The sequence below is a fragment of the Chiloscyllium punctatum genome, chromosome 5 (genome assembly GCF_047496795.1).
Source record: "Chiloscyllium punctatum isolate Juve2018m chromosome 5, sChiPun1.3, whole genome shotgun sequence".
Classification (NCBI taxonomy): domain Eukaryota; kingdom Metazoa; phylum Chordata; class Chondrichthyes; order Orectolobiformes; family Hemiscylliidae; genus Chiloscyllium; species Chiloscyllium punctatum.
This window is the reverse complement of record NC_092743.1, coordinates 97445926-97460396: the sequence shown is the minus strand read 5'-3', so window position 1 is coordinate 97460396 and position 14471 is coordinate 97445926. Positions and strand designations below refer to the sequence as shown.

The following is a 14471-nucleotide window of genomic DNA, read 5'->3' as shown; positions in this document are numbered from 1 at the left end:
AACAGAGTCAAATGACAGAGCAAGTTGGGAGATTATTGAGGCTATAGAAAAGGCTCAATAACCATTACATAAAGTGTGGTAAAGGTTGGAAGCATTTATTTAAACTGCTCACAGCCAGGATTCATCCAGGAGAAAACAGTGAAAGCCACGAGAAGTATTATTTAGAGCTTCAGACTGTGAGAATCATTTAGGAGACTGTTAAAGGAATGGGATTCATCTTATACAGCTGCAGAGACCACGAATCATTCAATAAAGCTGTTAAGAGAACAGGAATAATTATTAAAGCCAGAGGCAATGGGAGGAATTCATTAAAGCCATGAAGAAAACAGGAATTGAGTATAAAGACTGCAATTAGTGGTATTTATCTGGAGAAGTCTCCAAAATCACATGAATCATCCATTTTACTCACAAAAGGTGGAAATCATCCATTTTGCGTGCAAAAGTGGAGGAAAAGCTTCCAGGGCATCGATACACAATGGCAGTAATGCTGTACTGTAGAATGATAAACCTCTACAGCCAGAACAAAAAAATCTCTAGGAAGTGAAGGAAGCATAAATAAGATAGCCGGAAAGATTTGAATTCAGAGATGGGCCAAATAAAACAGAGATTTGCACACCTTCTGGAACCCTGAAATATGGAATTGCTGACAAACTAGCTATCAAATCAAAAGCTGAACAAGTTGATATAGTTTTGATTCGAACTGGGATAATATTAATACAATATAATAATATTAATTCTAATAAAAATATTATAGCATTCCAATATTTAAAAGAAGCAACAGATACTTCTGAAAAGCTTTGACAATTATTTTAACCTCAGAACATACAAGCTCTTGAAAGAGCAATATTAAATCAAGAGTCCAGCGTCCAGAGGTATCCACTGATAATTCTATTAATGATATTTACATATTAAATAGAAAAATGAGACTGGAAATATAAGTTAAAAAGCATAAAAGACAGAATTATTGCGGGAATTGCAAATGTATCTTTATCAGATCTATCACAGTCAGAAGAAGATTTGACTGTTGAAAAAACCATTCAGATGCTGCGTGAAGCAGAAGTCCGGAAACAATACAGGTCAATCCTCAGAGAAAAGGATCGACCTAACCACAAGATCAGCTGAATCCATTTAGTCCATAAATTACAAATCCCTTAAAGATGTATGTAGTACAATGCATATGACAGACACCATGTATTAACAATCATTATCTATGCTTTGGAACAAAGAAACCTCACAAACACCTGCAATGGGCAACTAATATATAAGAATGTTTTATCTGTAAATCAATAGGTCACTTTCAGGAAATATGTCAAAGTATGATGCAATCAAAGAACAACAGAACTCACACAAAGATGTTCATGAGGTAGAACAAGCGATAATAGAAGAAAAACCAAATTTGTTGCTCAGGGGTGAAGGTGTCCAAATCTAAACCTTTGATAAGAAGATATTTATTTCAATTATATTGAAGCCAGAAGCAAAATATTTGTTAATTTCATCCCCTATATCCTTATAACCTATTAATTGCCCATTCTCACTTAGAGACCCAACATCACTGTATTTACTGTTTTCCTTCTTAAATATGTGTAGAAACTCTTGCTATCTATTTTTACATTTCTAACTAGCTTTCTGTCATACTGGATAGTAGGAGTTGTGAAGGGTGACTTATAGTGGTTTAGAAAATAACGAGGGGCATCGATAAGGTGAACAGCAAAAATGTTTTCCTAAGGTGGGGGAGCTCAAAACTAGGGGACATATCTTTAAGGTGACAGGAAAAAGATTTAAAAAGGACATTAGGGGCAACTTTTTTACACAGAGGGTGGATCGTGTATGGAATGACCTGCAAGAGGAAGTGATAGATGTAGGTACAGTTACAACATTTAAAAGACATTTGGATAAGTACGTGAATAGGAAAGGTTTAGTGGGATATATGGACCAAACACAGGCAGGTGGGAATAGTTTAATTTGAGAACCGAAATCTGCGTGGTCAGTGTGGACGAATTAGATCAAAAGGTTTGTTTCCAAGCTGCATGACTTTATACTTGAATTTTTGTTTCATGATTAATCTTTTAGTCATTGTCTGCTATTCTTCAAATTCTGTGTAATCATCTGACCTACCACTCACCTTTACACAATTATATGTTTTTACCTTAGGTTTGATGCTGTTCTTAACCTCTTTAGTGTATAATGGATTGTAGGTCTTCTCCTTTGAACTTTTCATTATACTAAGAATAGAATTCAGTATATAGAAATATCTCCTTGAATGGCTTCAGTTAATTCTGTATTTATCTATTGCCTAACCTAAGAATCAAGTTCACTTCACCTAGCCTACATGCCTACATAGTTGCCTTTACTTAAGTTTAAAATTATAATCTTCAATCCACTCTCTCCCTTTCAAAATGATTGTACAATGCAGGATGAAACCAGAGCCTTTAGGTCCTGAACAACCAGAGGACAACTGCCAAAATCATCGAAGGCAACGTGACAAAGCAAACAGCAAGCTTACTCAAGCTTACTGCAGCTGTGGGGTCGGCATCAAGATGTAGGCGTAAGAAATGGAAGATTAAACCAGGGTGATGTTTAGGTGCACGAGTATCAACGTTCTGTAAAACCTTTGTCACAAATATAGTACTTTGTGTGACAGTTCTGTGATCTTTGAGAATCTGTTGAGGCTTCTGATGATTTATGTTTTCCTGTAGTCTAACTAGAGGGGCGGTGATCTCTGTACATGCTTGCATGTGCCCCTTGTGGAGCAGTTCAAAGAGCTCAGAGGCTGTCATTTTCTGTGCCCCCTGGAAAGCAGGAATATAAGCTTGATGCTTGGCTCTCAGTTTAATCCATCTGCACCTCTTTCAACACCAGGTTATGGTCCAACAGGTTTATTTAGAAGTACTAGCTTTTGGAGCACTGCTCCTTCATCAGGTAGCTGTGGAGCAGGATCATAAGACACAGAATTTATAGCAAAAGTGTTATGCATGCAGCTGATACGATATATTGGACAAACCTAGGTTGCTGTTACATCTTTCATCTTTTAGAATGGGTTGCAGATTTTGGTTCATTAATATTAATGTATTAAATTATTCAAGTAATAGTTCATTATGAAGCCACGCCTCGTATTTCCCTGAGATTGGCAAGTGCCATTCACCAAGGTATAAGAGAATCAGCAGCTGCACTGTCATCCTGTTCTTGAGACATGGAGAATTCTGCATGATATAAGCAGCAGAAGGTACTCAGAAAGTTCACAACACAACTGACAGGAACTAGATTGTGCATTCTTTCTCAGTTAAGAATCCTTGAAGATCTGGCCCATGGGCACCCCTATTTCTTCCTTTTCTTAATACCTAATTCACTGCTTTTTCATTCTAGTTCAATTAGTTTCAAAATTTTGCCCCTCCCTATCTTTGAAATTTCCAGTATCAGACGTAGGCAACCCTTTGTTTTTAAACTTATGAAAGCATTGGAAGGAAGTAGGTCTATTAAGTTTGGAGCGTGCTTTTTGTCTGTTGGGGATATTTCTGAAAAGACATTACCCTCCCCTTCCTCCCTATTCTCATATACTTTAAAACACACCAACCATCACACCACCCTGAACTAAACCTGCATGGACACTATGTGCCATTGCTGTGAGTGAATTTGTATCTTTTCGAAACCTGTGCACAACAGTGGGACATCAATATAATGAGATCCATGCAAGATCTGGAGTTGCAATAGACTGGATTATTGTAACTTTAAAAGAAATATTCCACTATCTGGACAGATATGGAGGTGTATTTCATCATATCCTGGGTGAATCTCAAGATTTGGGGCTTTTCTTCATGTTGCACAACTTCATAATGCAGAAGGGCAAGCAGAGGAGGAGAAACATCAAAAAGGAAACAAGGAAATAGTGGATAATGAGGAAGAGTGAGATGCAGCAAGAGCTGTAAGGCAGTACATTATTGATGAGCAATTGTCTTTAACTGTCTTTGCCTCAATTTGTTGATTCACCCTTTGGCCACCACCTCCACTCTTTTCACATCCATCATCTGAATGACCTCAAACACTACAATGTCATTGATGTTGCTTTTTCACTACTTATAATCGTCAAACTGATAGACTATATGTCTGTAAAGCGAAATCACTATAGCACAAATGGGCAGCATCATTCCTAATTTGACAAATGCTTCCATTGAACCTAAAGCAAGATGGTAGTTTAGCCTCAACTGATGTACTGTGTCCAGTTCTTTCCAAATATGTGAAGACGTATGTGAAGAGCGAAAAGATTCACGAGCAGGGACAAGGGATCTCAGTTGTAAAGATAGCTTTGAGAAATCAGACTGTTTCATGGGAAAATCATGAGAAGTCTGGGCAAAGTGGATAGGGAGGAATAGGAATAGGGAGACATATGAAAGGATCAAGAAGAAGAGGGCACAGATTTAAAGTCACTGGCAAAAGCAATGGAAACGAAATGAGGAAAATCTATTTTCATCTGAGTAGGTAGGATTTGGAATGCACTACCTGAGACTGTGGTGGAGGGAGGTCCAATCATAGCACTCAAAAGGATATTAGGCTGTTGCCTCGAAAGATTGAAGGGTTAAGAGGAAAAAAGGGAGGGGAATGACAGCAGGTGAATTGTATCAGTCAGAGAGCTGGTGCAGAGATGACTGGCCAGTTGGCCTCCTTCTGTTTAGATCGGAGTGGTGCTGGAAAAGCACAGCAGGTAAGGCAGTATCAGAGGAGTAGGAAAATCGATGTTTCGGGCAAAAGCCCTTCATCAGGAATAGAGTCAGGGAGCCTCCAGGGTGGAAAGATACATGGGGGTGGGGGGTGGGGTTTGGAAGAAGGTACCTGGCATCTTCCCCTGCCACCGCAGGAACTGTAAAACCTGCGCCCACACCTCCTCCTTCACCTTTATCCAAGGCCCTAAAGGAGCCTTCCACATCCATCAAAGTTTTACCTGCACATCCACTAATATCATTTATTGTATCCGTTGCTCCCGATGCGGTCTCCTCTACATTGGGAAGACTGGGTGCCTCCTAGCAGAGCGCTTTAGGGAACATCTCCGAGACACCCGCACCAATCAACCACACCGCCCCGTGGCCCAACATTTCAACTCCCCCTCCCACTCTGCCGAGGACATGGAGGTCCTGGGCCTCCTTCACCGCCGCTCCCTCACCACCAGACGCCTGGAGGAAGAACGCCTCATCTTCCGCCTCGGAACACTTTAACCCCAGGGCGTCAATGTGGACTTCAACAGTTTCCTCATTTCCTCTTCCCCCACCTCACCCTAGTTCCAAACTTCCAGCTCAGCACTGTCCCCATGATTTGTCCGGACTTGTCCTACCTGCCTATCTTCTTTTCCACCTATCCACTCCACCCTCTCCTCCCTGACCTATCATCTTCATCCTCTCCCCCACTCACCTATTGTACTCTATGCTACTTTCTCCCCACCCCACCCTCCTCTAGCTTATCTCTCCATGCTTCAGGCTCTCTGCCTTTATTCCTGATGAAGAACTTTTGTCTGAAACATTGATTTCACTGCTCCTTGGATGCTGCCTGAACTGCTGTGCTCTTCCAGCACCACTAATCCAGAATCTGGTTTCCAGCATCTGCAGTCATTGTTTTTACCCCTTTGGAAGAAGGTAGCTAAGAGTACAATAGGAGAATGGGGGTGGGGACGGAGGTGATAGGTCAGAGAGGACGGTGGGGGGAGGTAGCAAAGAGTACAATAGGTGAATGGGGGTGGGGACGGAGGTGATAGGTCAGAGAGGACGGTGGGGGGAGGTAGCAAAGAGTACAATAGGTGAATGGGGGTGGGGATGGAGGTGATAGGTCAGAGAGGACGGTGGGGGGAGGTAGCAAAGAGTACAATAGGTGAATGGGGGTGGGGATGGAGGTGATAGGTCAGAGAGGAGGGTGGAGCGGATAGGTGGGGAGGGAGATTGGCAGGTAGGACAGGCCATGAGGACAGTGCTGAGCTGGAAGGTTGGAACTGGGGTAAGGTGTAACAAGTCTTTGTGATCGAACGGAACTAAAAAGCCCTTATTGCTCCTCTTGTCTCCTATGTCAGTTCAAATGCTCCTTTGAAATGATTTCACACTGAAATTAGTTTGAGAAGTGGGGGACTGCTGAAATTCCATTAAAGACATTTGAAATAGTCACGGTGGATGACCTTGAAGAGCTTTACACATTTGGTATGGCTGTAGACTGCAACATCTGTGCATTGGTAAGCTGGGATGGCCTATTTGGCTGGCATCATTAATGCTGTCAGTTGCAGTGGAGTACCTGGCAGGCTGTTGTCTAAGGCAGCGCAGCACTTATCCCTCCCATGGAGACAGCACCATTTCCATTGAAGCTGCACCTCAGCAAAAGAATATATGAGCGAAGTACATTTTCATGTTTGGGGAACAGGAAGGGGATTGGGAAAGCATCATGAGTGTAAGAATTATAGGTTGTCAGGTTTGCCATGAACTGTAGACAGGTTCTAGATGCGATGCTTCTGGTGATCATTCACCCCTTTGCTGTGTCCACTCATGTTGACCAATAAGCCAAGAAAGTTTCCTTCCATTGTATAGTAAGAAGATAACCCTTGTCCTGCTGTACTTCTCTCAAAATAACTCTCAAAATAAGGCAGTGTCTGACAACAACAAAGGTTTTTGCAGTTTCTTCTCTACCTACCATTTTCAGAACGTTGAATTCCTCTTGTCTGTAGCCAATGTATCACCCCACTTTGAAGAAATTCAGGTCATTTTGAAATATTATCAAGTGTTGCAAACTCCCATGAAACAAAATGCCAACCAACACTATAAGTCAAGCTAATGCACCATCTACTCCATTCAAATAAGGCATGGGACTAATTTGAGACCTTCCTTCTGTCCCATAATTGAGTCTATGCATTGACCATTTTGGACCTAAAATGTCACTGAAGCAATTATATCTCCTACTGCATAATAAGCAAATGGAAGATATCGGTTGTGTGGCATGAGATAGTAACATATTTTGCTTTACATGTTATCATCTGTGTAAAAATAGGGCAGAAGTACAGATGCTGCCCGCAAATTTCTATAAGTTAACACTTTCGCAGTAACAGCTTTGTGTGTAACTAACTGCATAATTAAGCAGAAATTTCTGGATTGTAATACTACCCGCTGTCCCTGTACAATGGTTGATGTGCCAATGACTAGCTGTGAACTGAAAAGCACACAGAAATTGTTTTGTGAAACACTGATTGGTATATCTTGCTTTTCAGCGCCTGGCTTACAGCACAGATAGTCCAATAGCAGATGCAGCCAAGCTTTACTGGCTGTTTTACAGAATGCAACATTCTGGGATCCCTGGCATACTTATTACAGTCATCTTGTACATTGTGATGTTCGTTAGCTCCCTTGCAATACTCTGTTTCTATTTTTTAAGGTAAGAATACTTAGGTAACTTTTCATGCTTTTTATTTAAGAGGTGAAACTTGAAGAGTTATTTAATTGTACTTAACTAATTTGCATGTCCTTATCCAAATTGCTAAGATACAGCAGGAATACATAGGTAGGAAAATAAGTTGTAGAGTTTTCTGGAACTCCAGAAGCTTGCCATGTTATTTACTGGACAACATTGTGTTGTACTTTATGCAAACGTTCATGTCTGTCAAAGTACTTTTTAAGCTCCCTTAGTAGGCACATATAATTTGCTAATGTATCAACATACGCTGATAATTCTGCAGTCTGTACTTCAACAGAAGGTTGGGTTCACATGTGAGGGGAGAAATCTGTCAAAGTACTTTGCACTGCTTTGAGCTGAAAAGCTGTCTGGCCTATCAAGCTGGTACTTCGTGGCTTCTGTTTAACATTCCGCTTCCATTGTGTCTTTCCTAACTTTCCACCCGTATTTTCATTTTTTTTCTTGTTATGTCAAATTTACAGCACAGAAATAGGGTACCTAGCCCAATTCAGTGTCGATATTTATGCTCCAATTGTACTTCTTCCCCTTCAATTTAACCTAAGCCTATCTGTGGATGGAATGTAATGCCCTTCCCTGTAGCAGGATTGGTGTCAGCGGATACTGAATGGGGTGAAAGCGTGTTGATTGGAAACCCCATTTCGCTTTCTTACTCCAGCTTTAACTGAGGCCCTGGAGTGGACATTTGCACCCCTTTTAAGGGCCTTATGTTACTATCACTGGTTTTCAATGAGCAGTGAGTGGGGGAGTTTGTCATGTGTGACCATTACAAGCAAATCTTGTCCGGGAGGATCCTCTTTCAAAGGTGCTCACTGGGGGCCCACAATTAAGAATGGGGTTAGGCTGTTGAGAGATACTCCCTTGTCCTTGCTGCTAATCTCCTAATTCTCCCATCTCTGGGATAGTCCTGTTGACATCTCTCTGCTGTAGCTTGGATTCATTAGGGATCCAAGGTCTTGGACTGGTGTATTACTGACACCAGGCACCACTACCCTGATTTTCTATATTAGGCTGGTGATGCTGTCAGAAGAAGAGCTTCAGGCTTTGATTGGCTGACTGCTCTTGACAGACCCGAATTTCTGTTCCTGGAGTTCTCGACCTTGGGGAAAGCTGGCTGCTGCCCCATTAAATGCTTGTTGTTGATAGTTACTGCAGTGGGCCTTCCTGAAAAGAGGAACTAAAGACATCTCACCAGCTCTCCAGTCAGCAGCATTGACTCCATTAAATGCCATCTACGTAGTGTTTGTGATCTGTTACCCCTCCTGTACCTATGCAGCCTCCCGTAAAAAAAACATCTATTCTACTCTCCATAACTCCTCCTTGTTATTAATGTAGATTGCAACTAATTGGAGCCCTGTCATTGACTCCTGTCATACTCTGCTGGTTACAGCCTGCCAAGTAGAAATTGCCCCATTATCCCAATTATCTGCTTTCCGTCTATTATCCTCTCCTCCATTCATGCTACTATATTACCTTTAGTTCTATGAGCCCTATCTTGTATATTTAATGTTTTATGTAACAACTTATAAAATGCCTTTGGAAATCCAAGTATACTATATCTACTGTTGCTCCTTTCCATGTTCTCTGAGTCATGTCCTCGAAAACACTCCAGATAACTTTGCCAACCTGATTTGCCTTTTGTAAAACCATGTTGATTCTGTACTTTTCTGAAGGCTTGGCTATCCTTAGGAATAGGTCCCAACATTTTCTGGATGACTGACATCAGGCTAACTGGCTTGTAGCTCTCTGCTTTCTCCCTCCTTTCTTGAATAGCAATCTAATATATGCTAACTTCCAATTATTATAGGATCAAGGGAATTCTGGAAAATGTAACCAGCACAGTGACTATCTCTGTCATTGCATTTTTATGTGTTCTAGAATGTAGATTATCAGGTCCTGCAGATTTCTGTGTGTTCAGATCCCTAATTTCCTGTATTGTGTTTTTTTATGCAGTTATTAGTCCTTTAAATGCTTCACTTTTGATTGGCACCACTACAGCATTAACATTTTTTAAAAATTTAAATCAGTCTGGCACTTGGTACTTTCACAACTCTACTGCTTCAGTCTCAGAGACTTTATCGCCTGCTTGATTGTTCAGCCTCAGTTTCCCCATGATCGATGTCTCCCATGGCTACCTGGACTGCCAATGATTGATGGTTTTATGCACCTCTGACACCCCTCTCTCCTCCACCCCAATCCTGTGAGCTGTGCCTCTGACAATTGATACCTCCTGCAGCTTGCCAGACCCACCACTGGTCGATCTCTCAGTTTCCCCTGGCTACCTACAATTGATGACTGTGTCATGTGTGTGTGTAAAGCCATCTCCTTTCCCATTGCTGATTTTCTAACTTTAAAGGGGTTTGTCACAGTTTTGGCAAGCAGAAATTAAATGGAATGTTAAATTGAAATTAGGATTTCACCCTGTATTTTACACTAAATTTATTAAGCATTTAATTTATTAAATTTTCCACTAAAAGTATACGTTTTTTTGTCTCTGCCAGAAAAAGATTTAGATTGTACTTTAAACTATTTAAAGATCATGAAAATGGGTCCTTCTGTGATTCTTTTTAAAACGGGTCAGGATTCCAGTGGGGAATGGAAGAAAATTTAGAGAATCAAAATTACTGTATTCATGACTGGGATCAAAGTCATTTCTCCCTGCTCTCCTCCCAGCCTTTCCTAACAGCCTCACCCCCAATCCTACCTCCCCACCCTGCTGTTTATTCTGCCAGATTCCCCTACCCTCTTAACACCAACCCCCCCCCCCCCCCGCCCCCTCCCCCCAAACTGTAGATGTAAATGGCGATGGCAGGGTAGACCTGGGACCCTTGTAGATTTACCTCCTTTATGCCTCTGGGACTGCTGTACAAAAGGTGGGAGTAGGGTTGCATAAGGCAGTAGTTCATTTACCACATTGCAGAGAGCTGGACTTTGGTTAATGTCCCCTTTGTCACAGCATGGTTGCCAACTTCAGTTGAACGCAATGCTGAAGATTTGGAATTATGAAGCCCCAACTCCATCCACCTGACCCCACCCCACCCCAGTCAAACAGCTTTTCCTCTCTCCATGCTCCAAACAGACTCTGATATTTTCTAAGTAATCAACAAAAATGCTCAAAGAAAATCAAAACACTTTCTTTTCAAATGCACCTATTACTGTTAACCTTGGTTCTGTTTATAGTGTCCAGTTAATGAATCTATACTTCCAGGGGATTACAGGACAATTTGGAAAGTTGGCAACCCTATCTCCTGCAAAACACCTTCATCTTGCTGCCCACCTGAGTATGTCTGCAAAAAGGCTCCAACTTACTCAATTCTTTTCTGTGGTAGTTTCTTTCTTAATCCTGTGGTAACAACTCAACATGAGGCAAGTTTGTAATTATTTATTTGGACTAAATAAATTCCACACCAATATCCAAAAGAATAAGTAACTGAATTGGTCAGGCAAGAAAAAAAAATTGTATCTATTTTAATATTTCATATTTGAACAGTAATAAAGAAAAAATATATTTGCTATGTGGCTGATTTATTCTAAAACAAAGTTCAACACAATTAGTTCTTATCATTTATCCAGTCACTGAACTGATCCCCATTTTATTTGTAAGTTTGGCATTTGAGCCCTTTCTGTCCCCAGTTACTCAGTAAATGACACAGTAAGGCGGTTTTATGTCATTTGTGTTGCTAAATTGTGTGTGTTTCCCCAGGAGTGTCCAACTAATTTAGTCCATTAGGTATGGATTCACAGGCCCATATGTCTGTGTTGTTATTAACATAGTTAGTGGTTGTCTACTTGTGAACAAGCAATTGCAAATCACTCAGCTCTCTAGCTTTTCTTTCTAGCCAGTTGCTTCTGGCCTGTAAATATGAGTAAGAAGTGCAGTGCTTTACAACTCCCTAGTTAGTCCCTTTAGCCAGAGGCTCTTTACAGGTAAATGTGAGATTAGAGCCAAGGAAATATGTAGAATTTCTCAGTTTCTGTGTTGGTAGTGTTAAAAAATAAATACTCCAACTTTGATGGGTGAGTTAAGACTTCCCTTGCCCTTTATTACTGTCACCATGGCTGTTGTTAACCCTGCATTGAAAGAATGAATGCATCTTTCTCGCACCTTTCATGACCTCACAATATCCAAAAGCACTTAATGCACAGCCATTAAAGTACTTTTAAATTGTAGTCACAAGTTGCAATGTAGGAAATGCAGCAACCAGTTTGTACACAGCAAATACCCACAAAGTGCAATGAGATCATACTTTTATCAATGGTGCATGAGTGATAAACATTAACCAGAACATTGCTGGGGTCTTATGCATTATGTTCACAATTGTAAAGTGTGTCACTGTTAAAATGTCCAAACTTGTTCAATTGTGTTCAGAAAGAACTGGATGAGCCAATTTGAAGGTTTGTTTTAAAAACCTTTTCTTTATTTCATTTGTTATAACCATTGTTATTAGCCTACTTCTACATTACTGCAAGGAGCTGATAGCTGGTGAAAAATGTGCAGGAAGGCTATGACTCTGTTGCTGAAAGATTATGGAAGTCCTTTTATTGGCAGCAAAGGCACGCAAGTCATGCATGCCATCACCTTCAGTGATTTCTGATGGTCTTTAACACCAGTTTCAGGAAGTCTATAAACACAAACACCGATGCAACACTCAAGTTTTGAGCAGTAATTTGAGATTCACAATAACTAAGAGCTGCCAAAATAGCTCTTAAATTTTACAGCTTAGGGTTAGGAGATTTGACACATCTTGTCCATATAATAGTTATCATGACTTCTATTCTGATAATGACTTATTTTATTCTGATTTATGCCACATATAGCACCCAAAACAGGTTTCTGCTCGACATTTATTGGAACTTCAGGCAACTGATGTGAATATGACCATTAATGTGCAATTCTATTATTGTTATGTGTTGCCTGCGACCATATTGTCTCTAGTATTCACTTGCACCCCTACATGCCATTGACACTTACATGAGCTGTTGCTGCAGTACACCCAAGAGGCAAAAATGCTTTGATATTTTTAAAGTTCTTTTAAGCAGAGGGAAATGACAGATCTCAGAGCTTATCAGACCTTGATGTGTCCATCCAAGCTTACCAATAACTCCTCCCACCAGTGGCAGTGGGTTGGGTTGGGTTGGGTGGAGAGGTGGGGTGGGGAGGTGGAGTGCAATTACTCATCACTCAAGCTTGCCCACAAATTTTAAGTACCCTTGAAAAGGCATTTTTCTCAGATAGCATCTACTTTGAAAGATTTTCTCTGCGTCCAATGCTCTCCTGTTAACCAAGTATCCAGACACTGGCAATTATTGGTTTGCAACTAACAATGACAACTATATAATTGTGCAGAAGTCATGTGAGTGCATTAAGCATAACAAAAAAAAGTTATTCGGGACCATAATTGTAGCCCAGATGCTATATTATTGCACTCATTATTAACTTTCAATACAATGATACTGAAATTTTTCTTAAGAGTCTATTTAATTCAGGAATGAATATTTCTTTTTTCAAAAGAAGAAATTATTTCTGATGCTGAGCCAACATGCAATAAGTTAAAGCAAATAAAGGGTTACAAGCAGATTTCTTGCTGTGAGGATAGTAAGTGGTTATTCTTGCTGTGCAAATGGAGTGTGAATAACATATACACAGCTTTTAAGTAAATATTTCTGTGTCCTTTGATTGAGTGTGCAATCACTTATTATGTTAACAGCTACAAAAGCAATGTAATGGACGAATTAATGCAACTGGGCATTGGTCATTTTAGATTTCCATATTCACTGGCTTACTTCAAAAATGGTTTCCTAAAACAACTTAACAACATCTTAATTAAGGATGAGTTCCAGAATAAAGTCCTTAACTCTATTTGTCCTCACCAAGTAGTGGGACAAGTAGGCTGACGCATGCAGAGGATTGATAAAAAAGACACACAAAATAAGATTTTAAAAAACACCCATCTTAAAACATCTAGATGAGATACACAATACTTCTGAGCTCCAATGTTTGAATGTACGCATTCTTTTAATATCAGGTCGCTGGCATTACAGCTGAAGCCAGTCATTTTCCCATTAATATCAATATCACACCGTTGCTGCATAATATCTGCTTTAACTAAGTGACCAATATTAAAACATGAGCCAAAAATAATGGTTTCTGCCACTCACAGTGCAGCGAATTGTTACAAATGTAGGCCACTGAAGCGTCTTGGCTTCAGAAGCTGCTGTTTCTTATTGGCTGTTGGTAGAACTTGTGACATACTGTATGACCTATTTCTAAAAAAAATGCCTCGGGGGCTATGCATAGATGGGCTGTGCTGCTATCCTCATTTTAATTACATATTAAAGAGGTACAATGCACAGTTTTAAACATTGCATTGATTTCATACTCACATTTTAAAAACAAAATGATACTCATCCCTGCTAGGCTGCCACAGCACAACGTGAAAATAACTTTGGCTGAATAGAATTATTTCCTTACATTTTAAATATTGTCCAGCTCTTAGGCCATTGCTCTGCTGAATGCAGAGTTGAGTGTTGAAACTGAGCTTAGCTTGTTAGAGAGAATAATATTCAACAGAAAGATGTTAGGCTGATAACCTTTACTGTATTTTCACCACTCTGAAGGCTGCACAATAGAGGGAGGTTTCTAGATATCTTCTACCGACTGCACAGCACTGAGGAGAGATTTTTTGTTCCTCTGGATTTGGAGCTGTCAAATCAAGAGCTGAACTACATCATGAAAAAGGCGGAGCAATGGAGGGGGATCAATGGTGAAAGAAGGAAGGTAAGTGAGCATACCAGCGGGAAGCACTTTATCTCATTGAAACTTCGCAGTAAAATGGACTTTTCATTAGAGAATAACACAGATACCTGCCCCCAGTCTAAGTTCATCAGGTAATCAACATACCCTAGGAACATATCTCTCTATTGTACTAAACCAGGTATTAAGATGAATCTGCAACTTCACAACATCTCAACATCCCTCCTAAACCTTAGGTAGAAATTCACTAAAGAAGCACCTCAATAAATCACAGCACATCTACGTGAATATC

General features: G+C 40.3%; 1 protein-coding gene across 1 annotated transcript in view; it reads left to right on the top strand.

Annotated features, from left to right (window-relative positions):
- ofcc1 (orofacial cleft 1 candidate 1) overlaps positions 1-14471 on the top strand; it is a 306357-nt gene that overhangs the window by 219853 nt on the left and 72033 nt on the right. The window contains exons 18-19 of the mRNA XM_072570820.1: positions 7226-7389; positions 14044-14203. Coding sequence (XP_072426921.1) covers positions 7226-7389; positions 14044-14203 — 324 coding nt within the window. The remainder of the gene's footprint in view (positions 1-7225; positions 7390-14043; positions 14204-14471) is intronic.